This window comes from Xenopus laevis, chromosome 6S, assembly GCF_017654675.1.
Source record: "Xenopus laevis strain J_2021 chromosome 6S, Xenopus_laevis_v10.1, whole genome shotgun sequence".
Taxonomy (NCBI): domain Eukaryota; kingdom Metazoa; phylum Chordata; class Amphibia; order Anura; family Pipidae; genus Xenopus; species Xenopus laevis.
The window spans coordinates 85263954-85290977 of NC_054382.1; the positions used below are offsets into that span (position 1 = coordinate 85263954).

The 27024-nt window shown below is 38.3% G+C and overlaps 1 protein-coding gene across 4 annotated transcripts in view; it reads left to right on the plus strand.

The window, feature by feature from the left end:
• The window catches only part of mbp.S (myelin basic protein S homeolog), a 92983-nt gene that overhangs the window by 53090 nt on the left and 12869 nt on the right, over nt 1-27024 (plus strand). For 2 of the 4 annotated variants that reach the window (XM_018268637.2, XM_018268638.2), the window contains exons 4-6: nt 10923-11356; nt 25653-25766; nt 26250-26285. In XM_018268637.2, coding sequence (XP_018124126.1) covers nt 10923-11356; nt 25653-25766; nt 26250-26285 — 584 coding nt within the window. Of the gene's footprint in view, nt 1-10922; nt 11357-25652; nt 25767-26249; nt 26286-27024 lie in introns of those variants that run through there. The other 2 variants (XM_018268639.2, NM_001090291.1) reach the window with 2 other exon arrangements.

Here is a 27024-nt window from a genome sequence, read left to right on the forward strand (position 1 = left end):
TTGTTCAGTCAGTACCCTGTTGTCAGTATCTTTATACGGTACATATTCTTGGTCCAGCAGGTAGCCATGCACTTGCAAGCAACCCGCACATCTTTTTCTCTGTTGTCCTTTTTGTGCCAGCTGCTTCCTCTGTTTTGTATGCAAAGCCAGAGTGATCATTCTACTCAGATGAAATCTATTGGCAGATTTTTTTGAAAAGTTGTGAAAATGTGTTATATGGCCATAGAGGTGTATATATGCTGTTTAGTGCACACAGGAAATTTCCAGTTATGCCAACTATAGTGTCTATTTTTGAAGAGACTGAGAGAAGATTCTTGGAAGATTTTAGGGATGGCTTTCCAAATGTGAGAGAGCAACATGAATGAAAAGTCTTAAGGTGGCCATAGATTTTTCTCTCCCTAATGACCGATTTCAGTGAAATTCGTCAAATTATCATGAGGTTAGTAGTGCCCACCAAACGATCGTGCATCTAGTGAATTTTTGTCCAACCTCGGTCAGAAAATTGATCTGTCAGGTTAGAAAATTTTCATTGTTCACTGTGAAATTGTATCCATTGTCCAATTGTTTGCAGGGCCAAGCATGCAGCTACCCACAGTTTTCCTGGCTTCAACTAGAAGACAGTCTTGTTGTGCAACTGGCTTTGAATGTAATAGCTATCTGGTTGTTAGGGCTTACAGGCAGCAGTTCAAAAGTCAAAATGCAGGACAAATATCAGAGGACCTGAATACAAATATAAGCAATGAAAAATAGCTACCACCATTTTCAGTTGCAGGACAAAAAGAAGCAGAATATGAGGGCTAATAGGGAAACTATAAAAATGGCTCCTTAGAATACTGTAGATCCAACTATACATACTTAAAGTTTATTTAAGGGTAAGTATTTAGCACTAGAGTGTGAGCCCCTGCAGTTGTTTTGTGCATAATAAAACAAAACACTACAGAATAAGATCTTTAGAACATTCTCGGTTCATAAAGGGCTAAGAACAGCACTCCTCCATAGTTAGCAGTCCAAGTGCAATGTAAAACTCTGATGGTTTTTTTTTTTATTAGTACCTGTAATGGTTTTCTACTTTGATTCAGATCTATTTTCTTAGCCATAAAGACAATTAAAACTTATTAAAATACATGTACTTGTGTAGAATAAGAGGAGGCAGTTAGCTCTGCCAGTGTATTTAAGTTCATGTCCAGCCTATAGCGAGAGCATGTCCATATAAATATGCTGAGTTGTCTGATCATAGGCAAGTGAACTTGGTGTAGACTGATTTCTGTCTGAAGTACATTATTTTTGTCACAAATGCTTTACATGACTTAGTCAAAAATTGTTCACAGTTTATTGTGATTCCTACATCTTATACTTCAGCAGTCAAATAACTGGGTCGGGTAAGCAACCCATTAATCTATTCACTATATCATATATTCTCCTTGAAAGTGTTCATTGGCTTCTTGGATTTACCAAGATTCTAAAGGCTTTTGCAAAGAAAGGTATGTTGGCCAACCGTATTCAATTTGTGTTACTGCAAAATAATGCTGCATTTGGAACTCTGTACAGTCCTTTCGAGCCAAAAATTGTCTAACAGATAATACAAATTGCATTTTGTTTTAATAATTTTCCAGCTATAACGATACAGGTATGGAACCTGTTATCCAGAATGCTTGAGACCTGGGGATTTCCTGATAATGGATCTTTTCATAATTTGGATCTTTATACCTTAAGTCTACTAAAAAATCATGTAAACATTAAACAACCCCAATAGGCTGGTTTTGCCTCCAATAAGGGCTCATTATATCTTAGTTTGGATCAAGTACAGTGAACTGTTTTATTATTACAGACAAAAAGGACATTTTTTGAAAAATTTGGATTAACCGATTAAAATGGAGTCTATGGGCGGTGGCCTTTCCTTAATTTGGAGCATTCTGGATAATTGGTTACCAGATAGCAGATCCATGTATATTTTGCCTCACCCAAAGTGCATTGTGGGATTAAATATTTCAGGAAGTCTTTAGGGCTTTTACTGTGGACTAGGCTAACTTGTGTGTCTTAGGACATTGTTTATCAAAATGTGGACTTTTACAGTTTTTATACTACTTCGAATGAACTCAAAATGTAAAAAACACCAATCAGGGCCGGATTTGCTGCCCAGTCACATACTTTTATCTTAGTTTGGTTCATGCCCAAGGTTCTGTTTTATTAATACAGAGATGGAGTCTATGGGAAATGGATAACAGATCCCATACCTGTACAACATCCAGCGCATTAAACTACACACAATTGTGCTTGCATGTTTGGTTAATTAGACAAAATTCTGCTCAAAACTTAAATTTTTTAGGAACAGTTCTGCTGCTCCTATTGACTCATGGTACATGAGAAACCCTGGGTTCCCCTGCGTCAGTAGTCATTCTTGTGTGCAGTTCATCAGATCAGACTGGACAGGACCAATATTTTGTTGAAATGCGGTAAAGTGTGGGGAGCATGTTTAGGCACAAGTACCTTTAGGCTAATGCCACACAGGGTTGCGTTTATACACAGGCTGAGAATCTGCCAATCTGTTGGCTATCTCCTTTGTCTGCACACACAGGCACAGTGCTGGTCTGGGTGCAGACACAAGGACGGAGCAGATTTAAGTGCCAAACGCATGAGTATGCATTTTCACACAGTATTCCTTTCCATGCATCTGCACCCAGGCCGGCACAGTGCATCTGGGAGCAAGTTTTAGATTTGTACACTTTTTCTTTCAGCTTAGGGGTAAAGCTCCCCATAGACGCGACGATTCTTCTTGCCGAACGACCGATTTTAGGGAAGCCCGACCAATCCTTCGAAATTATCGTGTGGTTAGTGGGATTCTAACGATCGTACATCTTACGATTTTTTGGCCGACCTTCTGTCAGGAAATTGATTGGCCAGGTCAAAAAATCTTTGTCGGTCCCAGTGCAATCTATCTATGTTTGCAGGGCCAAGCAGGCAGCTCCCCTTTGTTTTCCTGGCAAATTGGTCTTTTTAGTTGATGGTAAATTTGTACGATCGTTCTGAGAAGATCGTGGTCTCACGATCAGGATCTGATCTTTTAAAAATCACAAATAACTGGCAGTGCAGGACTTTCATTAAGCAATAGTGTTTTTCAAGTGGTGCTCTTGTTCCTCTTTTTTTGACTTTTAGTGGCAAAAAGACCCAAATGTGTTTTAATGCAGTTGTTAAATGCATAATGTGAATGCTTCCCGGGGATTTTTAACTGTTAGCCGCATTGCACAGTCTTACCATCACTTCTCCAAATGCATCATTCCCACTGCACCAAATGTACTGCACTGTTCCCTATTCACTTCACATCATGTTGATGGCCTTGAACCCTAATGTTTTGACTGCTGCTGTTTTCTGCCTGATGGAAGATGTGCATAAAATGCTCAGTGTTCACTTGCCTATATATACAGTTTTGTCCATAAGCATTTAGGTTGCAAGAATGTTCTGCCTCTAAATGCAGATGACATTCCTAAGCAGATATGCAAAGTATTTCCTAGGTTCTATGGAATGCAAAGAATTCTTCATTCAGCAGTGTGTACTAGCTGTGCTGTAGAAATGATCTGATTTGCCAACCGCACTGCCAAAATATCCACCCTTCTGTATAAAAATACAATTTTATAAGGAATCCATATTCAATGTTTGTCTGATGGAATGTTTGTTTTTTTCAATAGACCATAATCTAATATTTATTGTGTTCCTTTACTGAATAGTTGCCTGTGGCAACTAGTTTTGGAAAAGTGGAACCAAAACTAATTCAATACTGTTGAATGTATACTAGTCTGAGTAAAAAGTAAAATACATTAATTTAAATGATGGTGCATGTATATATACTGTTTTCAGCTTCATTAAAAACTTGGAGTTTTGTTTCCACTATAAGGCCATGCCATCTTAAAGTGATACTGACTGCCACTTTTTGAAAAAATGTATAAGCAAAAAAATGCAATAACAATTTGCCAGCTGATACCCAAGTTTCTTTATAAGCCAATGGGAAGTGATTTTTCAGTATTCAAGCCATTACATTTATATTACATTTGTTAAAATGAATGAAAGAATGTGATATTTACTGGGGAAAAAATATATACTGTATATAAATCAGGATATAATCTGGACATCTGCCATTGACTTCTACATGAACTCGGCTGGTCTCATATGGAGTACTTTTTTATTCAGACCTTTAACACCATAGGGGCTTAATAAATCACAAAGAAATTGTTTAAGAAAAAAGTCAGATCCGAAAAAATCAGTTTTTCATAAATAACCCCCTTAATCTTTAATGTAACTGTACTTTCTATTGACTTATTGTAATGACCTCTTTGCTCTATTAATGTACTACTTTTTCTGATGTACAGTACAGTGCTTTGAGCATAAGAAGCACTATAGTAATAGAACAATACATTTATACACATAGTTATCATTTATTATTTTATCACTTTGGTAAGTTCATGTCCCGTGCGACACTTTCTTAACTCCTGGGCCCTGTCTGCACTGCCCCCCCCCAATTCTGACTTGAAGGGGGCCACATGGGTCATAACTTCATAGCTTTTGAATCTGAGCTGAATGCTGAGGATCAACTGCAAACTAACTGAACAGTTATGTCCCATGTGGCCCCCTTCAAGTCACCGGCTAACTCAGAGTTAGAAAGCTGAAAAGCAGTATTGTTCTGTTATGTGTCAGGGGCATAACGGTTCTATATTCAATCGTGGCACCAAAACTAGGCGTCATGTTGTCACGCGCCATCACCCGGACCCACGTGGCGACCATGGGCGCCACCATCTTGGATTTTCTGCGGACAGGAGCGGGAGCGCTGCAGAGCTCTCCTGATATTATGTTAGACATCCAGTCACTCCAGCCTTTATACATTACATTTTTGGTTAATTAACTGTATCAGAAACAATTTTTATGTTGCACATACAATCTGTTCACCCAGTTTTTATTTGTACACTGAACTGTTTAAAACAACTAAAGAAGAGACACTTTTTTGTTCATTTTCAAATTATCTAATTTCCTTGGAATTATGGGTAATGTTAGATTATCTGATAAAAGTAATTGAAGAAATTTGTTCATCTTATCTGTCCTGTCCTTATCTGAAACTGTGTCTTTGGGAGATGGCCTTTCCGTGATTTGGAGCTTTCTGGATAACAGGTGTCTGGATAACGGATCCTATACCTGTACAATAAGAAACATATATATATATATATATATATATATATATATATATATATATATATATATATATATCTCTGTACACTGTGGGGTCTGTTTATCATGTTGTGTAAAAAGTGGAGTAAAACATTACTGGTGATGTTGCCCATAGCAGCCAATCAACAATTCAATTTCAACTGTTCGAACACAAAAGCCAAGATCTGATTGGTTGCTATGAGCAGCATCACCGGTAATATTTTATTCTACTTTTTACACAGCATGATAAATAAACCCCCTGTGCATATGGTATGGCAACTTTTGCACCATTACACCAGTAATTGTGATCACCGTGCCCCATACAGTGGTGTTTGAGAATTTGGTTGGCATTATTGAATGCTGCTCTGGGATATTTTTGCCCAGACGAAAGGCTTGTAGGAGAAGTTGTTTTGTAGTATATTTTCACTACACTAAATTTTTTTTGAGTTAAGTCTATAAATTGTTGTTGGACACCCCTGGGTTATGGACAGGTAATATAATTTTGCAGCAATAGTTTAAATTAGAGCTCAGATCTAAAATTACAGTTTAGTTTAGCCTCCATATTGGATGATCTTGAGGCGTTTGTAGCTCCTGTTGTATAGTTTTTTTTTTTTTTACTGTTTTGGCCAATTCTTATGGTAGGGATTAATGCAGTCTCTAAAACTGAGCTTAGATCTTGGATATATCCCCTCTATCTGTCTTTAAACTTTGCTGTAAGGCTATATAAGGGGGTTGTTATTAGGGATGCACAGAGCTGTCAACTTTTTAAAGTGTCGTGCCAGGGACCAGAAAAGTCTCTGCGTCAATGGAAGTTACGTCATGTGCATGTTCAGAGCCTGTCCCAAAGCCAACAAAATCACACTGCGCATGTGCACTTCACACCGCAGCTGATGTCACTGAAATTTACACACTGGATTTTTGTCTGCAAATAATTAGTAATTGGGGGAATGCAGCAGGGAGACCAGGGGACAGAGCAGAAAATCTGAAAAATCGGTTCACAGATCTGATCCAAAACTGAAAAATTGGTTCACAGATCCGATCCAAAACTGAATCCAAACCCTATATTTGCATATGCAAATTAGGGAAAGGAAGGGATAAAATGAAAATAAATCAATTTCCTTGTAGTGTAATGAAAAGTCTCATGATTTTAAAGTGATTCTGTCTCTGAAAAACATTGTAACGGTTGGCACCCTGAATCTAGAACCAATGCCAAGCACCCTGGTTTGGGCTCATGCTTCTGCCTGTAGCAGCTGCCTTTGGCTCGGGAGGAGCCCTCAGCTACTCAGATGCCGCCAGGTCTTAAAACGAGAGGTGCAAGGCGAAAGGTTCTAAACAAGCGAAGGGGCACAACTGTAAGCAGTTTTTTTGGCAGAAGGTCGTGGTACAAAGCGTAAGGCAAAATCGTAGTCAAATCAGGCTGGGTCAAGGCAGGCAGAGAATAAGCGTAGTCAGGCAGGCAAGGGTCAAACCGGGAGATCAATCAGGAAGGATTTAGCAGAAGAGGTAGTCGATAAACAGGCAAGGGTCAGGATCCAGAGGTCAGAATAGTCAAAAGCCAGGCAGGGGTCACAACAGGAATCAAACGGGTTCAAAACAGGATAGCACAAAGCTCAAATAGCACCAGGAAAAAACTCCTATAACGGGCAATGCATTAATGAATGAAGTCCCTTTAAATACCCTTTGAATTTCGCGCCTTTGCGCACTGTCGTCATCACACCAGCATGTCTGCGTCCATAAAGGGAACGAGACGCGGGCGCGTGTGCCCTAAGCAACCACCATGGCGCAAGAAGATGAGTGTAAGCTGATTTCATTACAAACATGTTTTTTTTTTAAAAAAAATCATTTAATAGTGTTGTTACAGACTAATTCTGTACTGAAATCCATTATTCGAAAGAGCAAACATGTTTTTATATTTAATTTTAAAATTAAATATAAAGTTAAACCCTATCAGTGCCGGAACTAGGGGTAGGCAGAGTAGGCACGTGCCTAGGGCGCAAAACTGGGGGGGCAGGCATGTACCTTCTCTGTCACCTACCCCATGTCCAGTCCCCTCTCTCCCCAACTGCCACTGCTTTCTCTTCTTCTATAGCGCTCCTGCGCATGCTCCATTTTTGTGTATGTGCGCACAAGCATGCTCCATTTCGCGCATGCACGCTCAACCGACCTGGTTGCCTAGGGCGCCTGTCCCGGCTCTGAACCCTGTTCTGGGCCTTGCTATTCCCTTTTGTGCCATGGGTGCAGTGTATAGAGAGTACATTCCTGTGCACACGCTTTTCATTATAACAAGTAAAAAAAGTTGATACGATTTTGCACAACAGCACAGTTTATCAAGCATCTTTATAAAATAATAGTAATATTAGTTTTGAGCTGACTGAAGCAATTTCTATGTATGGGCTGTGTATGTGTATTCTTGTGCCTAGGACAGAAATGTATGTTTAGAAAGCACAAAGGGACATTTTGACTTCATGTTTGTAGGACGATAGAATCCATCTACTGAACAATAGGGAAAAGAAAATCTGCGGGTTGTTTGGATAATTGCCACATTCCTTTCATAACTTTAGAATTTCTGCCATAGCGGATCCCACCAGTTGTACATTATAGAGCTTTTTGTTTTTTGCTTGATTCTCTGTGGCTTAAATGAACTTTAGAGCCTATCTAGGAGTCTTCTAACAATAGAAAGGGGGCTGTGACAAATTTTAGACCCACAGTGTTTCATGGTGACAATGTGGGCAGTTGCCCATTAGAAAATTGGTTCCAACCACCTCATTCATTCAAACAGCTGAATTTACTTAAACCACCATCTTCATTACTGAATGTGCTTAAGACATGTATAACTGGGTATGTTTCGTTTTTGCAAGTGTACAAACCTATTTTTTTGTTTTTGCTTTTTTGTTTCTCTTCACATATTGGTGTGATAATGTCACAGACCTAAAAGTTTGGAAAGTATTTAATTTGCACCAACTTTATTTTCCTAGTTATACCTTGGCATTTTATATAGAAATTTCTGTTTTTATGGTAATGTGTTTGTTAGCTGCCCTATACTTACAGAAAATCTTGCACTGTAAAAGAAGGAAGCACTTCTATAGCCGAGAACCTCATTTGTGCCATAAATATCAGGATCCCAGGAGATCTCTGTGTGGGTCACGCATTGAAAAGCTGGATAATGCATTAATTCAGCCCTGAAGGGATTGCAGGGACTTTTTGTGAAAAACAGCTAGTGCTGTGATACGAGAAGTGCCAAAAACTCATTTTTACTTCTATTTGTTATATTTCCAAAAGAGCAAACTATAAATTATAGCAACCACATTGACATTTAAACCATCTTTCTGTTCATTGTTGGACGGCAGAAAAAAACTGGCTCTTGAGGTCATTTTAAAATGAAAAGTTTCTGATTCAGCTGTTTAGGTAAATACACATAATCTATCATTGCCTATCTTGCATTAATTCTGTTTTGTATGCTTTTGTCACCTTTCCTTGTTCTTACTAGACGCCCTAAATATATAGGGCTGATCAGATCTTTACAACAAATTATAGTGCACAGAGGTTTTCCTTGATTATTTTATTGTCTCTTAATATCTCTCATTAGATATGTCATAAATGGTGCCCCGTCCACTAGCACTTGTACATATCTAACTTCTATAAAAATCTTACCGACTTGATTCAGCTTCATTTTGTCTCGACCATTGTCTAGAATCTTTTCATACAATCCTCCTTATCCCCTCCTAAACACATCCCCTCTGTTGAGTAAGCCGGATACAAGAAACCCGCAGTGGTCTAAGTCATGCAGTCAAGTGGATGTGGTCTTAAAAATGACGGGGAGTTCATCCAGCCAGAAGCAGAAGGTCGTGGCAAATATAAAGCAAAGCCGAATCAGGACCAAATTCTTAGAATTTCCCCATAACTTTACAGAAAAAATAAGAAAATACTAGCATGGGTATGCACCCATAAAAGGTTCAACTTATATGCAAGATGGCCCTAAAGTTCTCTTTTGGTTATAATAATTTGCCTCCTATTTTGCCATTTACTAGTCTGGAATTATAAATATTATGCGGTTATTGGTAAGAGACCACATCAACCACATAACCGAGTGATGCACATTTATTTATATTGTTTGTGGACGGAAAAGATCTGCTCTTGTGCCTTTAATATCCTTTGTCTTAACTCATGCATCTATTTTTATCAAACAAAGGGAAGACTGTGTACAATTATTAGTATGCTGGGTGCTCTAGTGTTTTGCTGAATGTAAACTACAATACTTGCTTTGTTTCTTTGGTTTGAATTCACTATGTATGTACATACATACAAACCCAGTTACATAGATATATATTATTAAAGGCGCTACACTCGAAAAAGTGTAGCAAAAAGTTCAGGCACAGGTGTAGATATCAGGATTTTAGATAAGAGAGACTTACTCATTGTGGGTGAGAATCATATATCCCTAGTGGAGAATCATATCGATAGACGATAGAGCACAACATTCTCCATTTTGCTTTATTTTGTATTTGCTCATGTCTAATAACCCAAAGCAGCTAAAATCAAAGCAACATTGACTTTAATCGGTTGAATTTAGATTAGAGTTGGTGTAAAGTAATGGTGTCAAAATGTGGAGAAAATCAAAATACGCACCTTTAAAATTCTGTTTGCTGAGAGTAAGAAGAATAATGTTTTATAAATACAAATTTTATATTACACCACTTTTTTAGTGTAATACCTAGCAATCTTCTTTACATCAGTCAGGCTAAAGATCCTTGTGAACTGTGTATTAATGTAGTTGCTGGTGACTCCCCGGTTAAGACTATTTTCCACTGTTCATACTGCTGTAAAATGGATCTGTACCCTGGATGGTTTACCACTACCTAGGAATGGTCTGAAGTAAGTCAGAGATTAAACAAGTCTATAGACAGGCGGGTTTGCTCTATAGCCAATCGTCCCAATGGTTTCAAGTGCACAGTCAAAACACACTCAATGGTCTTAAATGATCATATAAACTTTAGTTACCACTGGGATGGAAGGTCGTGGTGATGTCTGTATGAACATTGAAACCCCCTCAGTCTCTATATATGCATCCTAAGTTTAGCTTTCAGGGCAGAGACTACCCTTTGAACCAAAATCCATGTTTTCTAATTAATATTTTTCTTTGGTTTCTTCTTTTGAGGCCAGCTACAATCTCATGACTTTTTTTCTGTATTATTTCAGCTTTTATTGCCTGTCACTATTTTCTTAGAGACATGGATAATTCAGTGAGTTGGCTGAGCACAATTAGCCTCTGCCAGCAATTTCAAAGAAAAGGAAGCTATGAATGGCAATCCTCTGCTTCAGTACCCCCGTGCTTCCACTCGTTTGTCCTTCATCGGATTATGTTTCAAATTTTGATGTCACATCAACCCACTTCCCCTTCAAATTATAGTTTGTCATAGGAGAATACATTTCCTCTTAATACATAGGGACTGTAGTTTACATTATCAGGTAAAATTTAAACAGGGCTATTAATCCAAGATCTACGTATGAACTAACATAAGTAACTTATTGGTGACCATGTAAAGCAACTATATTCTATAAAACTGCAAAATACACCCCAAAGATCTGTGCTTAATATTATTTTATCTTTCAAACACATTGAGCAAGTTCTGTCTGATCTACATAAATTGTCTAAACTCAGAGCAGAGAGAATGAAGGCAGCATTGTTTGCATTTTACAGCCTTGCATTCACATCTCACACTTATTATTTGCAGCAGATGTGAACCAGAACAATGGAACCTCCTCTAAGGGCACGGCGGTGACTGACTCCACAAGCACTGAAGACCCCAATAATGACGGGAAGGATGCCAACCCATCTGACTCTGCCTCTCGCCCACATCTGGTCCGCCTCTTTTCCCGAGATGCACCAGGAAGAGAGGACAACACCTTCAAAGATCGGCCTTCTGAGTCAGATGAGCTTCAAACCATCCCAGAGGAAAGTGCAACAACTTCAGAAGACTCTGATTTGATGGCATCACAGAAACATTCTCGTGGGCACGGATCAAAGCAAATGGCAACAGCAAGCACCTACGATCACTCTAGGCATGGGTATGGAGCCCATGGAAGGCACAGGGACTCGGGTCTTCTTGACTCACTGGGCAGGTTCTTTGGAGGGGAGAGATCTGTTCCTAGGAAGGGATCAGGAAAGGTGAGCTCTGAGGAATAGAAAGGAAACTAACATGGGATTCAAGAGGAAAATAATGTATTAGGTTTGTCTAAGAAACTGTCCGAGCCGCAATTGTCAGTAACTAATTTGCGCATAAATACTGTTCATGTAAGTGGGTTATTGTTAGTTGATGCAATTTAGCTTCTGAGGCCCAGATTTTTGTTTCAGGTACAGATTATTAACTAAATATCGGTAAAGTTTAGCTTGGTTACCAATGTGGCTTTAGCAACAATCTTGTCCAGCTGCGACAACTTTAAACCTCATGTGATTTCTCTGACAATTGGCTTCTTGCATTCCTGTATTATAGATTTTATATGCTGTTTTGAACTTTTCTGTCCAGAGCTGTGCAGTGCCTTATACCCTGCAACACACGCTTCAAAGCTTCAATGATTTTTTTCCGTGTTTAAATTATTACCGCAAAAAAAGTCATAAAACTAATAACTGACAACAAAATGTTTTCTTTTTTCTGAGATGTATACAAGTAATAAATGAAAGCGCAGAAACAATGTCCCTGCACGTTTTTAGTTCTACAAATCGGTGAAAATCTTGTGTTTTGCACGTTGCTCTTTCACAGAGTTTATGTGCCAAGCATCAAATTTGGATTTAATGAAGATTTTCTTACTTGGCAACCAGTATGCACAGATTTGCATTTGCCTTTTTAGCTTCTTATTGTTATGTATATGATCAAGCTAAAGCATATTATCTTTATTTTTCTATGTCAGACATGATTGTATGTAATCTTCAGAGTTGTGTTTGATTATTCTGTGTTTTACAGAAAAAACAATTATAAATATATATGCCTACAAAATGTAAATTGCCCATATGTATGCAATTATTTCTATTGAATAGCTTTGTTTGATTTTGGAACAAGTATATGCTCGTGCTGTTGAAATCTGCTTTGGGCATTCTAGAACATTTCAAACCATGTATGCTTAGTGTAGACTTGCTGGGATATATTGAATTATATATATATATATAACTGCATATACATACATTTCTGATTCTTGCTAGCCTTCTCAGCCCCACTGAAACAGTTTTATTGGGTAGTATGGGCTTTTCCATTAAAGTAACTGATTTACGGCATTGTGCTTTTTTTATATTCCATTGTGTTCTGTTAGGCACAGTAAGGAGTAGTAGTAGTCCTAAGTGAAACCTCTGGAACCATGACTTTAATTCTTCTCTCCACAATGCCTATGATTGCGGTCTCTGTTACATGTGTTTTGGTGAGAATTTTGGTGTGTGACATAAGCCTTACTGTCAGTGCTGCTAGAACTTTGTTATCTCAGGATCCATCCAGGGGGTTATTGAAGGTCTAATTCCTTTTCATGAGCCAGCATCACAAGAGGAGTTGTTAGCTGCAGGTTTCTTCATCATATTTGAATTCATCAGTAAAAATAATGTGCCTGCTAAATCTAGGCACCCAAAAAGAATGCAACCACGGCATGTTATTAATGGACCAGAAAATGAATGCCATAATAATATGTCAACGAATAGAACATTTCTTTTGTTCTTGCTTCAAATTCACTAAACTGGTGGTCAGTAAATTGCATTCTTTAATGTGTAATAATGGGTGTTTAGCCTGCATCCTGGGTACTTAAACCCATGGAAGGCATTTACAAGTTTGGACTGCAAGTGCATACCTCCCATCTGTCCCGTTTTCAGAGGGACAGTCCCTCTTTTGACAGCTCAACTGGCAGTCCCTTGTTTGTACTGCACTGAACAAAATGTTTCTAACTTAATTGGCTTAAGAGCCCAGAACAGCCACAGCTTCAGATAAGATACTTAACAATTTCAAGAGAAGCAAATAAGTAATTGTAACAATATAAGATAACAAATACCTTGGGAGAAGTAAGACTCACAGCTTAAAGGGCAATTGACCTTCATTATCAAAACTGTAGTAACACAGAAATATGTTCAAACTTTTATAACCTGCCAAATTTTGTAAAATGAACATGGTAATTAGGGGTGTGGCCACAAAAATGGGCATGGTCCAATTAACATGGTGATTGGGGGTGTGACCATAAAAATGGGCGTGGTCCAAAATGTTCTCTTTTTATTTCCAAAATGTACACCCTCTATTGTTCCTAGGTAATGCTGTTCATGGCCGTTAACTAGTGGGAAAATACTTTTTTCTTGCTGCATTCGAATACATTCTGACGAGCATTTACATTAATGCATGAAATGAACCCATGATTTTAACCAGCGAGCCAGTTGCACAAAAGGAACAATGCAAAACCAGGAACAGGAGAGCAAACTGTAAATACTGTTTATGGCATATCGCCTGGTATAATCTACATAATTATGGACATCATTCAATAATTTGGATAGACTGACAAAGAATTACTGAAGCCCCGAAAGTAACTGAACAAAGCAAGTTGGGGGGGGGGGGGCGATGATTGTAATCTATATTACATCTCTATAAATAGCTGCCAATATGTAATGTTTTACTATAGCTATAGCTAAAAAATGTATGTATAATCCTATGACGTCTAAGTAAACAAATATGTAGAACTCTTCGGGCTATCTCTCCATTGGGACTTAGCTCTCATCTAGGTGAGTTGATAAGTGTCATATATCCTTGGTTCATTTATGTAGACTAAGCGCTGTTGTTCCTCTCAGGGCTATGTGATGCATTATTAAATAGGGTGTGATACATGTAGATGACTGTGTCCATAAAGGTGGCTCACACAATGTACTCCCATAACTAGGCGTGCCACCATTTCATTTTAATACCATTATTAATACCATTTTAATACCATTTCATTTAATACCATACTAGGCCAGGAGATTCTTCCTTCTTCACTCTTAGGGGCACATTTATCAAAGGCCGAATTTCAAATTCATGTGAATTTTTTTTAACTCTATTAAATTCGATTGGGGGCTATTTAATGAAAACCTTAAATATCTAAAACTCAAAGGAATATTACCGACTCCATAACTCTAATCGAATTCGACTAAACTCGAATCGAGTTTTTTCTCTGAAAAAACCCTCAAATGTCAGGAAGGCTAGTAACATCTTCAAATTGGTCACTGGACATCTCCCATTGACTTATACATGAACTCAGTAGGTTTTAGGTGGAGAATAGTCAAATTTTTAAAGGGACAAGGCTTGCTAAATCTTGAAATTAAAATTTGAATTGGATTGTTCACAATTCAAATTTGAGAGTTTTGACCATGAAAAAAATTCAAATTCAAAATTTCAATTCGACCAATAATAAATCTGCCCCTTAGTGTGTACATGTGGTACAGCCAAATTATTTTCTCTGCATTTTATAGATGCAGCTGCTAAAAACAAAGAACCGGGGTACCTGTACATAATATGTCAGGGCATAGGCAGCCTCTGGTTTCCCATCTTATGGAACCTTAAACACCATAATCCTTAAAGGAGAATTCAACCCATAACATAAAAAACCCCTACCTCCCTACCTTCGTAGACCCCCCCCCCAGCCTACATGGTACACGGGGCAAATGTCCCTAACTTATACTTACCCCTCTGTGCAGATTCTGTCCTCGGGAGTTCACGGCAGCCATCTTCTTTTCTTCGTTAAACTTTGGAAGCAGGCCATCGTTTTCGCCACATGTGCAGTTGGAGTAATGTTCCAGCCCCGAACAACTGCGCATGCACCGAAAGTCACGGAAATTTCAGAAAGTCCAAAATTTTTTTGGAAATTTTAGTGACTTTCTGCGCAGTTGTTTGGACCGGAATATTACTCCAACTGCACATGTGACGAAAACTACGGTCTGCTTCTGAAGTTTAATGAAGAATAGAAGATGGCTGCCGTGAATTCCCGAGGACAGAATCTGCACCGAGGGGTAAGTAAAAAGTTAGGGGCATTTGTCCCGGGTACCAGGTAGGCTGGGGGGGGAGAGGGGGGTCTATGTAGGGTAGGGGTTTTTTATGTTATGGTTTGAATTCTCCTTTAACAAGATATAGACTGGAGACTCCTAGTTTACCTGTTCCTGTGCAATTCACTCCCAGTTAACCCTCTTATACCCAAGACTGGCATTAGCCAGGGATTTCCAAGTAGGAATTTTGTAACTGACTTTATGGTCCCCGTGTGTCTGATTTTACTTCTGGGGACTCTAGAGATTTCACATGCTCTGCTTTGTTCATATGAATTCTGAAAAGCATTAGATGGAGAGTTGTTATAAATACTATACAGACAAAATCCATTGATAACTGGACTTTCTCTTTGTATTTATTGCTTTCCTTGCTGCCTTTACCCTTTCTTGCTACTAACAAGGACTCCTCAAGAGAGCGGGTCATAAAAATTCTGCAATCAGACTCCCCTTTAGCAGTGACTTAGCCAATGTAATTAGAACTTGTCCCTTGTGCAATGAAGGGCATCACATTGTTAGTGTTATTATGGCGACCCATTCATCTCAGGCCTGTTCAGAACGAGACGTCTCTCTGTCTCACTGTTTAATAGCTGGCAAGTGGCACAAACATGCCAAATTTCCATCTGAAGCTATCATTAGGCTGGGAAATGAATTGCCTGTCGCTCTTCAGCATACAACTCATTCTATTGTTGGGTTTCAATAGAATATTGATAAATACATTAGAAAAACAATACTTTACAGTACAGATTTTTGCCAAAAGCAGCGCGGCATAGTAACAAGCAATTATATTCAATATTTTAAGACTCCTGTTGGAAATAATTATGTTGAAGGCTACATCTAGCTATTATTTGATTCTTGTTAGCAGGAGACAAGACACAGGATGACTGGCAACTTTATTTTTCTACTCTAACTCTGCTTTTTGTGGCATCTATAATATATTAACTGGAATGATGCTCACTCAGGAAATCTCAGTGTTTTTCCTTAAAATGATCTCGGGGCATACTGGAATATTAAGCATATTTAAGCTTCTGCCAAGCTTAGTTCTTAGCACATCTGGGGGTCTGATTGGACTGCTAAAATATTTTATACTTAGCATATATATATATATACAGTATATATATATATATAATATATCAAAAATCCAAAAAGCAGACGGCACTTCTGAAAGGTGGGTTTTATTGGAGATCCTGCTGGAAATACCTTACGCGTTTCGGGAGTTATCCCTTAGTCATAGGTGCTATGACTAAGGGATAACTCCCGAAACGCGTAAGGTATTTCCAGCAGGATCTCCAATAAAACCCACCTTTTAGAAGTGCCGTCTGCTTTTTGGATTTTTGATGTATATACAGTGGGGACACTGTCTGACAGAGCACCTGTTTTGAGGGGAGAGCGGCGAGTTGTTTGCGGTCCTTTTTTCTTTTTTTTCTCTATCGAACATATATATAATATAAAAATATAATTTTTACCACTGCCCAGCTAGAATGCCATCCCAGATGCATTATTCTTATACATTTTCTAATTCCTACTAGGCCTGGGCTGGCAGTGCTGTATTGGTTTTGCATGTAGAAGCGGTGACAAGTATATGAGTTACACGGTTTATGAACACTTCCCATTAACCCATAGCATCCAATCAAACAATTGCTGTCAGTTTAATTGTATGGTTGCTTTGGATGATTGTGTAGGTACATAAATGTGCTGCATTCATTTCTTATAATCCTGGGATAGCCAACATATATTGAATTTACACAGTAGCATAATATCACCTTCCTCAAAAAAATATTTAAGGCCTCATCTTCATATCGTGTTACCATGTAACCCCCTCCCTCCTGTGCCCACAAGCAAGCCTGGGAATATGTGGGTGCTGTCTTGGTCCCCCAGCGGTTGCAGGGTCTGCTGATCGGTAGTCATGCTACTGGCACTACAGAAACTGGAAAAGTAAACTAAAGTTTTTCCTTTGCCTTAACTGGAGAGCCAAAGTTGTATTATAAGTGTTTTGGGGCAGACTGTGGAAACATGAAGGGTTGCACTTACAAACTGCTACTGACACCTACACGCTTCTACTGGCTGAGCAAGGCCTTGCATATTGAGAGCATGTGCTCTCCTACTACCTGTATCATAATTCTACTTCCAGTATGGAAACCCAACAGCCTACAACTTCCAGTGTCCAGCCGCTAGCCTTTTTTTTTTTTTTCTCAAAGCGCATCAGTTAATAGTGAATTAACAGAATTATGCACTGAAAATCCACAGACTTTATTATATTTAATTTTGAAATCTGACATGGGGCTAGACAAATTGTCAGTTTCCCAGCTGCCCCCAGTCATGTGACTTTGCTCTGATAAACTTCAGTCACTCTTTACTGCTGTACTGCAAGTTGGAGTGATATCAGTCCCTCCTTTTTTCCCCAGCAGCCTAACAACAGAACAATGGGATGGTAACGAGATAACAGCTCCCTAACACAAGATAACAGCTGCCTGGTAGATCTAAGAACAGCACTCAATAGTAAAATCCAGGTCCCACTGTGACACATTCAGTTACATTGAGAAGGAGAAACAACAGCCTGCCAGAAAGCAGTTCCATCCTTTCTGACCTTTGACAAACTGCTGTGATTCCTTTGATCAGTACATTCACTCAAGTTCTTTTCATCTCTAGGCTACTGTTTTCTTCTCCAGAGCAGAAAATGGCAATTCAGCCCCCCTACTGCTCCGCAAATTGTGCTCAGTGACAGGCAGACACCATTGCCATCAATTCATATACACTCAGAAATGTAGATGCCAAAATTTGCTCCAGCAAAGAAACCTCCATGTGTGACATTAGTATTTCATATCCTATGAACTGAAACCATTTTATAAGTATTTTATAATATGTACAAGGAAGCTTTTATGTAATTAAGATTTTATTTTGTAATCCATGTACTTCTTAACCTACCATTACATTAAACAAGCTTGTGTTGAATGGTCTGCTATTAACAACATAAGTAATTCAGTTATTTTAACTGCTACTTCTGTAACTTTGCTAGATACAAAAGGAATGTACACAAGATCTGTTTTGTTGTATGATTTGTTAACATGATTGGTCTAATCCTTACTTTGTATGCTTTGTTCTAATAAATCCTAATTGTTTCAAGCACACTGGAGAATTTACTCATTTGATGAATGCGTCTGGATAACTTTCTGCTAACCCCGATAAAGCTTCACAGCGCCGTGGAGAAATGGATACAAATTGGATCTCTGTAGGTATTAAAACATAAATTGTTTCAGTAAAGGCAAGTAGCCCTTTAGAAAGCATTGGAATTTGTAGATATACAGTGTATTAGTCCTTTCATTCCGTTATAATTGCCTTTGTAGATAGGTGAATCTAATTTTGTCTGGCCTGTACTTTCTTTGTTTTAAATGAGCATTATAATAGTGCAAAGCCTGCTGAGAAGCAGCTACATTATTAGTACCCATAGTCAAATACAAGAGTCCTCTGCACTCAACCCATTATCAATATATTTAAGACAGCGACATTTTGTGCATACTGCTACTGAAAAATGCCTTACCCTTTAAACAAAACAGGGATTGTTTGTCCATATATTGCAATATATTTAAGCTGGCCAACTACGTCACAGTCATCCCATATCTGTAGTACCGCTGTGCCCGCTCTGTAAATGTTGACCACAGCCAGAAAACTGTCCTTTTATACTGGGCACCAGTTGCCTTGCGTAAAGTGGAATAGTCTGATGCAAAGCTCCATTTATTTTTTACCCACAATGCAGCATTGACATTGATGTTCTCATTCAACAGATTCAGCGCTAGACTGCGATTTATTAGGTGCAATTCAAGTGTTAAATTCTATGGCTTGGGTTCCCTGTATTTAGCACATTGTGGGCAATTCATTAAAGCAGGCTGGGCTAGCAGATTGGCTCAAGTTGCAAGGCGGATGTTCAGGCACAAGTACTTTAGTCATAGCGTTTAAGGAGAGGATCTTGTATCCACAAATGAGCCAGTATTTCTTTATTAGGGATGCACCAAATCCAGGATTTGGTTCGGGATTCGGCCTTTTCAGCATGATTCGAATCCTTCTTCCCCGCCTAACCGAATCCTAATTTACATAAGCAAATTAAGGGCGAGGTGGGCCTTTTTGTCACAAAACAAGGAAGTAAAAAATGTTTTCCCCTTCCCACCTCTAATTTGCATATGCAAATTCAGTCCGGTCTTTCACAAAGGATTCGGGGGTTCAGCCAAATCCAAAGTAGTGGATTCCGTGCATCCCTAGTGTTTATGTGCCCAGACAGTATCATTTTAAATCTTTGCTGCCACAAAGTAAGCTGCTATAACATAATGAAAGTGATGATGGAATTAGAGTTGCTACTTCTACTTACAAACCCCAACCTTATTGTTTCTGTTATGTTCCATGATATGATATAGTGAATAAAGTACCCCCTCTTGTAAAATATAAGGATATTATAAGTTACCGAGGAGTAACTTATAATATCCTCATATTTTACAACTGGGGGTACTTTATTTATTATAATACACAAATTTTAGTGAGTCATGTGACAGAAATTACATCACTACTCACCGTTTATAACTGATGACATCACTACTCACCGTTTATAAGGATATAATTTACAAGATATTCATGGCTTTTGTGTATTATATAATTGATATTTCTATTTATGCAGTTGATATTAATAACATTACATCCAGGTGAGTCAGTAAAATCAGAGCCACCGTCAGGAATCATGGGGCCCCATAGTACTAAGTTAGCAGGACTAACCCCAATTATTGACATGTAAAAGGTTCTGCCAATCCTATCAGTCCCCATCATGCCAAAAATTGGCCAACAAATTGCATTTTATGTCTCTCGAGGCTCCATTGCTATTGGGCCCTGACAGCAATACACCCATGACCCCCCTGATGGCAGCCCTGAGCAAATACCAGCTTGATGCAACCCTAAGGGCAGGTTTATAAAGGTTTGGAATTGGAAATTCGAATATTTATGGTCAAAACTCACAAATTCGAGTCGAGAATAATCCAAACTCAAATTCAAATTGTGATTTATCATACCTGAATCCTGTTTTTTTTTTTTCTTAAATGAGGTACTATTCAAATTGCAAGGTCATTCGAATTTAAAAAAAACCTATTACATTTGACCTTTGATAAATCTGCCCTATTGTAATACTGTCATTTCTTAGACAAGCTATTCATAAGGTGCCAGCCTGCCTCTTGCCAGGAAAAGGAAAACGGAGGCTGCTAATAAAGTAATTACTTTTTAACAGATGTTACAGCAGTTTTCTAGGAGTTGTAATTCAACTACAGCTGTTAGGGTGACAAGTTGGCGACCCATGGCGTTAGTGTCCCTACAGGTCTCAGGGTTGTTTCTAATGTTGGTGGACACAGGCCCCTGAGTAAGACCACCCTAACTATGGCCCTTCAGCTGCTGTTTATGAACAATTTCCCACACACCCGAGAGCTTTTGGCGAGTGTCAGATGTTCCATTTCAGCACTACCTGAAGAGCTACAACTTTGCTGATGTGAAATAAACAGTTAACATATAGCCCTGCTTGTTATCTCATCTTCTTTCTACCTACAAGCTCTGCTGCTGTGCGGGGCTCAGGACAGTCCCAATAAGAGCAGATCATAATTGTCTTTCTATAAAATGCCGTGCATGGCAGTTGCAAATTGTCAGAGGGCTGCAGTTATGGGTTGCTGCAGATTTGACCTGTTAAAGGTGCAAATTACCAGCAAAGGGACCTTACATGGGGCAGCCTATTGATAGGCGTGCAAGCTAAACAAACTGGAACACAATTTCAATGCACCCTGCTCCTTCTGACTTGGAAAAGAGATAAAAACTACCACCCATTTTGTATCTAGCCAAGTATAGCAAGCTTAATAATGAATAAAAAAAAAATCCTCATCCCCTTATGGGTAATTGACAGTCCTGACTGTAGATGCTCTAGTTGAGCTACAAGCAATACCTCGCTCTAAAAATACACTTTAATAATAAATAATACTCCAGCTTTAATAGAAATACATCTCCCAGTAACTAAGCAGCTGAGTAATGCAGAAATGCTGGGAGAATTATGTATACAATAGTGCATCTAGCAGCTTATAATGAATAACATGGGAAGGGCAATCAAATGTTTAATGGTGACATATTAGAGTGTGTTAGCCTGGGAGAAGTCATTTCTGCCTATCCTCTGACAGCTTATAGAATAAAATAAAGGATATAAAAGAGTAGCTCTCTTGCAGCCTACCTTTACCATCTTAGACCATGCAGGCTTTGTATCAGAAGACAACACACATCTTTAAAAAAACAGAGAATAATAAAGATAAATGCAAACATATTAAAGGGTAACACCACCAAAAAAACTGCCTTTTGTATAAAGCAAGACAATATCTTTCTAAGCGACTTGCTATTTTACATAAATTAACAGTTGGCCAACAACTTTCAATTTTAACTACATTTACAAAGAGGTTTTAAACCACTTAAGTAATTTATATTGAGAAGTTGCTTAGAATATCCAGTATATAGTGTTATTAATGATCTAATACAAACCAGTGCAGAGAATTAAAGCCAGCAAACATTTTCAAGGGAATTGCCATGTTCATTTCAGTACTTTGCACACTGAGCTTTCTCTGATTCTGTTAACAATTGCGCAAGATATAATGTCTTACCACCGCCAGTTAACAAAGCTTATTGCTCGGCAAAATGGAGACACATGATCAAACAGTTAAGTCACTGAGGACCCGACTGGAGATCATCCAACTAACACAGTGCTGTAAAAATTCAGTGGATAAAACATTCAGGTATGTAAAATATGTCTGTACTGCCCAGCAGGGTATATGTATGGGTGTAATTATATTTTCGAATTTATATAAATGTACATATAACTGATCCATAGAAAAGAGAGTGGGAAACTAGTGATCTAGGGACTGGAGACCATCAGTTATCATGAAATGGTAATTTGGCCTTCACTGGTTATAAGGGTTTCATTTTCCTTTAACATAATGTATATTCTACACCATAGCAACCAACCCAACCCAAATATTGTTTGTTTCTCTGGGTTCCTGCAGTAATGCAATGTAACACCTATGTTAGTAAATGACCCCTGCTGAGTTTAAGATTTTATTCGAGGTAAGGCTTGTGCATGTATCAGGACATTGAAAAGATTATATTATTTATGTCATCTTTAATCCTATGCCACTCTGAAAATGGCAAGATTATGTATTGTAGATTTGACATCACTGGGGTCATTTATTCCAAGATCTCTTTCAAAACATGTTGTAAGTGGCATGTAGTGCTTTCTCTTATTCCCTACCTCTGGCTCTGAGTCATGGTAATCAAGATTTAATAGTAGTAGTCTCCCCAAGTGTCCCTTTTATTTGTGCAGGAACACAAATGCTTGGATTATAGATGCAAATTACAAGGTATTATTATCTTAAGGAAAGGTCAAACACTCCCCATGTTAAGCACGAAAAAAACAAAACAACCTCTCTTTAAATAGCTCTTATCTCTAAGTGAGGTATCCTCTCCCTTAATTAGAGCACACACAGCTTTTACCAAAGTGAATTGCATTTGAATTTCTAGCTTTGTGTCCTGTAAATATTCGCACACACTATTTTTGATACTTATCTCTGTAAAGTCGCTTTCCTGGAAGAATGGCATTGAGATTTCGGATTCCCGGGTAATTTCTGTGTACTAAAGTTAAAAGCACGAACAGAAAGGTATAAAATATAAAAGTGAGGGCAGAGAAGAAATCACCATTTACTGCTTAAGTAGGTAATCGAAAAGAAAGGAGTATGAGTAGGTTATACAGTGTCGGTCACTGGGTATTATCTGGCCTTCTGGTGTTGGTGAGTTTTCCCAGGGATGAAACTAATAAGATACAAAGACTATTGTGGAGTAAAATATCAGAAATTGTGAGTATATGGTTGCCTCAGCATATTACCCTTCTAACAGTTGCAGAGACATAACAGCAGAAATGGAAGCGAGTTCCAAGGACACATGCCATATGACAGTGGGTAAACTTAAAAAGAATCATCCCAAAATGTAGGGTTCACTGCATTTTAGTTCATGCGGATTTCCCATCTGTAGACTACTGTAAATTCTCAAATGACTTTTTTTCTACCAAGAAAAACTAGCCCTCTGGCATGATTTCAGCACTAACTTTTTACATTGAGATCCTTTGTTGTTAAGATCCTTAGGTGGTTGCCAGACAGCTGGCAAACAATGAAATTTTACACATGTCTGAAGCTAGTAAGAACATAGCGGGTAAGAATATTTATACATTATCCACTTTAATTAAACGAATTCATAGTAGAAATAGGAAAACACAAAAAAAGTCCAGTTGCCCTTTAACAAACAAAAAAAACTAGGATGACTAATCTTCTTCACTGCAGATATATCTCCTAAGGACATTCACCTTCTGGGCAACCTTCTAACTACATAATAATGCTTATTAACATCTGCTCCTGTTCTCTTTGAGAAGGTTCATGCTCTTTATCTCTGCCGCTCACATCTAAATTATGAAAGCTGACACTGCAACAATGTTCAAAGGACAACTCTGTAACCTGATCGAAATTCATCCTCTGTTTTTGTTGATGTACTGCAGCTGCGTGGCAGTCAATGGAAAGGCTCTTCTAACACTGTAACCCTCAAATAGCATTTATTAACAGGTCTAGAAAAACTGTTGCTCTTGCTTAAAAGTTGTAGTCTGCAGCTTAATTAAAGTAATCTTACAGTATATCAAATACATCTGTTGATTAAAACTAGAAATCACAACTTTACTGTACTGAAGATTTAAAAAATATATATATTTGGGAGTGTTATTGGGTTGTTTCCAATACTAAAATAAACCTGTATAAGCTCTGTTGACATTCTATAGTTACACACATACCAGTTAGAGGCTGCAGCAAAATATAATAATGTTATTATAGGGTCCAGGCTCTATAATAACTTTATGGATATTAGATGGGCTCAAATCTGCCACCAGTCCCATCTTCTCCCCATAAGACCGTAGCAATATTTATGAAACTGATAAAGAATATGGTGTAGATTGACCACTGTTCATCATTGGACATCAGTTGCAATTGATCAATAACAATCAACAGTATTTGTGACAGAATTGTCTGGTTCATTCCAAATCATAATAATTCCTTATGGGCTTTTAACAATTAGAAATGTATCTTCCAGGCACTGCAAAAGAACATTAACAATGTTACATTGCCCATAGCCATTTATGAGATAATATAACCATACCTCAGACCGGGGGGTCTGAGGGTCATTTTGATTGGATTTTTTGGATTGCGTAAGTTTAAACATTCATGATGTATGGATTGACAATATATAAAGCATAATATGCCCTTTGAATTCTTCTAAGCATTCAAATTTCTTCAAAATTCTTCTAAGCACCCCATGGGGGCCACTTTGCCTAATGCTAATGTGTTTCTGTACTGTATCAGAGGCCTTGTACTTTATAAAAAAATAATGGTCCCCTTTGTGTAAATGAGATCTGCCTGCATGGAATGTTATATCCATGTTTATATATCCAGATATATTTCTGTGGTTGCAGATATTTAAATCCCATCTCTTCCACAGATCAAGGCAGAACAGTTTCATCAATTTCCATTGGTACAGAAAAACTATGAATGTACCACTCTTGCCTGCTTTATAGCTCCACATTCAGTAAAGAAGCCCTGATTGCAGAAAGAGAAGCTTTTGTTCGGCAGCTCACCAGGATGATAATGCCTCCTTTGACAGCTATATTGAGCGAACACTGAACCTAAAGTGCTGTATTAAGGAAATACAATGCCTCTGATTTTATTATGTTCTTCTGTGGGATTGCTTGTGCTAGGTTCCTGCATGATCTGTGGGAGACAATAGTTTCATAAGTCATCCCACGTGATGAGCTTTCCTGAAAAACAAGGGACATTATGCAAAGATGAACCAACTCTTTATAGACGTAAAATACATACATAATTATCTATTATTGCTATGGTGCATTGTGTATGTAAAGGAACGCTTAGCCATACAAACTGTATCTGTCATTGTTAGAGATGGGTCTATACTTATACTGATTGCTGGCTCCTACAGAAAATGTTTTCTATCATCTAAAGAAGATATAATTTAGTAATGGGCATACTCTCCCTCAACTCAATCTACATGCATGTATGGGGAAATGTCATGAAAGATTTGCTTCAGGTCAGGTTATCTATAATAACCAGTAGAAATATCTGATTGGTTTCTATGGGTTAGTAGGCATGGGGTAAACTTTGAGGCTGTTATGACATTACCACCATATCTCTTGCACCTAGCAATCATGTCTGCTCATGTTTATGCATGCTTTGTCTGATTCACTATTATGGAGCGCAGTTAAGCAAAAGGTAATTATATATTTTTATTATATATAGATATATATATATATATAATTTATTATATATATTTTTTTCTTTAGGAGGTACATATGTCAAGATCAGGCTACCTAAGTTCTTCTCCCCAGAGGTCTCCTTACCATGCTCATGGGAGGCACGTTGATGACAACCCTGTTGTTCACTTCTTCAGGAACATAGTAAGTGCCCCAGTCCATTAAGAGACTTATGAGGAGGAAGTTACAAGATTTCTTGTCACCCTTTGATAAATGAGATTTGAGGTTTTTGTAGATTGTTCCTTAGTCTGATGTAGTTCATATTGGTACTATATACAGAATAATGCTATACTTTTCTGAACTACTAAGAGTATCCAGCACCAGGGGCCCACTAGACTTTGGGCCCACTTTCCAAACTATTATTCCTCCTCACTCAACCTCTTTATTCTCCTAGTCTTGTATAACTACAGTACTTACTATATTCCTCCATTATTGTGCTTTTTTCCCATAAAAAAATAGGGAATGATCATGAAATAGACTAAATGGTTAGAAGCAAGAGGGCCCACTGACACCTGCCCGACACTAAAAATCATTAATAAGAACAGATCTTGTAGTATGATGCCTGTGCATGTTTTGGTACCAATTAACTGTAGTAGGTTCTGATAGTATACAATATCTTCTTTTTAGGTGTCACCCAGGACACCACCTCCATCTCAACCAAAGGTAAACAATATTATACAATGGCTACTTATATTTCAAATACATGTATGTAGATGATACTTACCTCTGCTTTGCAGTTAGAATGTAGCAAAATAGTTAAAGCTCTGTACCCTGTCTCAACAATACAATATACCCACAGTCATATGGGGTTTTCATCCTTTTGCCTAATGCAATAATAGAGCATATTTTATAAAATGAATGGCTGGGCACGAATCCCACCCCATCTAACCTTCAACATGGACTTTTAGGTGTTTCTTAGACAGCAAATAATTCTCTCCAACCAAACATTTATTCTGAGCCCTCAATGCAAATGCTCCAAGCCTCTAGGGGGTAACACCATTGTCTTAAAGCAGGGATGCCCAACCTTTTCTACCTGTGAGCAACATTCAGATGGAAAAGGAGTTGGGGAGCAACACAAGCTTGAAAAATGTTCCTGGGGGTTCCAAATAAGTGATGTGATTGACCATTTAGCCTCCATGAAGACTGGCAGTCTACAGGGGCCTCTGTGTGGCAGTAAAACTGTTTTTTATACATTCAAAACTTGCCTGAAATTTAAAAATAAGCCCCTGCTTTGAGGCTGTGGGGAGCAACATCCAAGGGGTCGGAGAGCAACATGTTGCTCACGAGCTACTGGTTGGCGACCACTGCCTTAAAGGGATACTGTCATGGGAAAAATCTTTTTTCAAAATGAATCAGTTAATAGTGCTGCTCCAGCAGAATTCTGCACTGAAATCCATTTCTC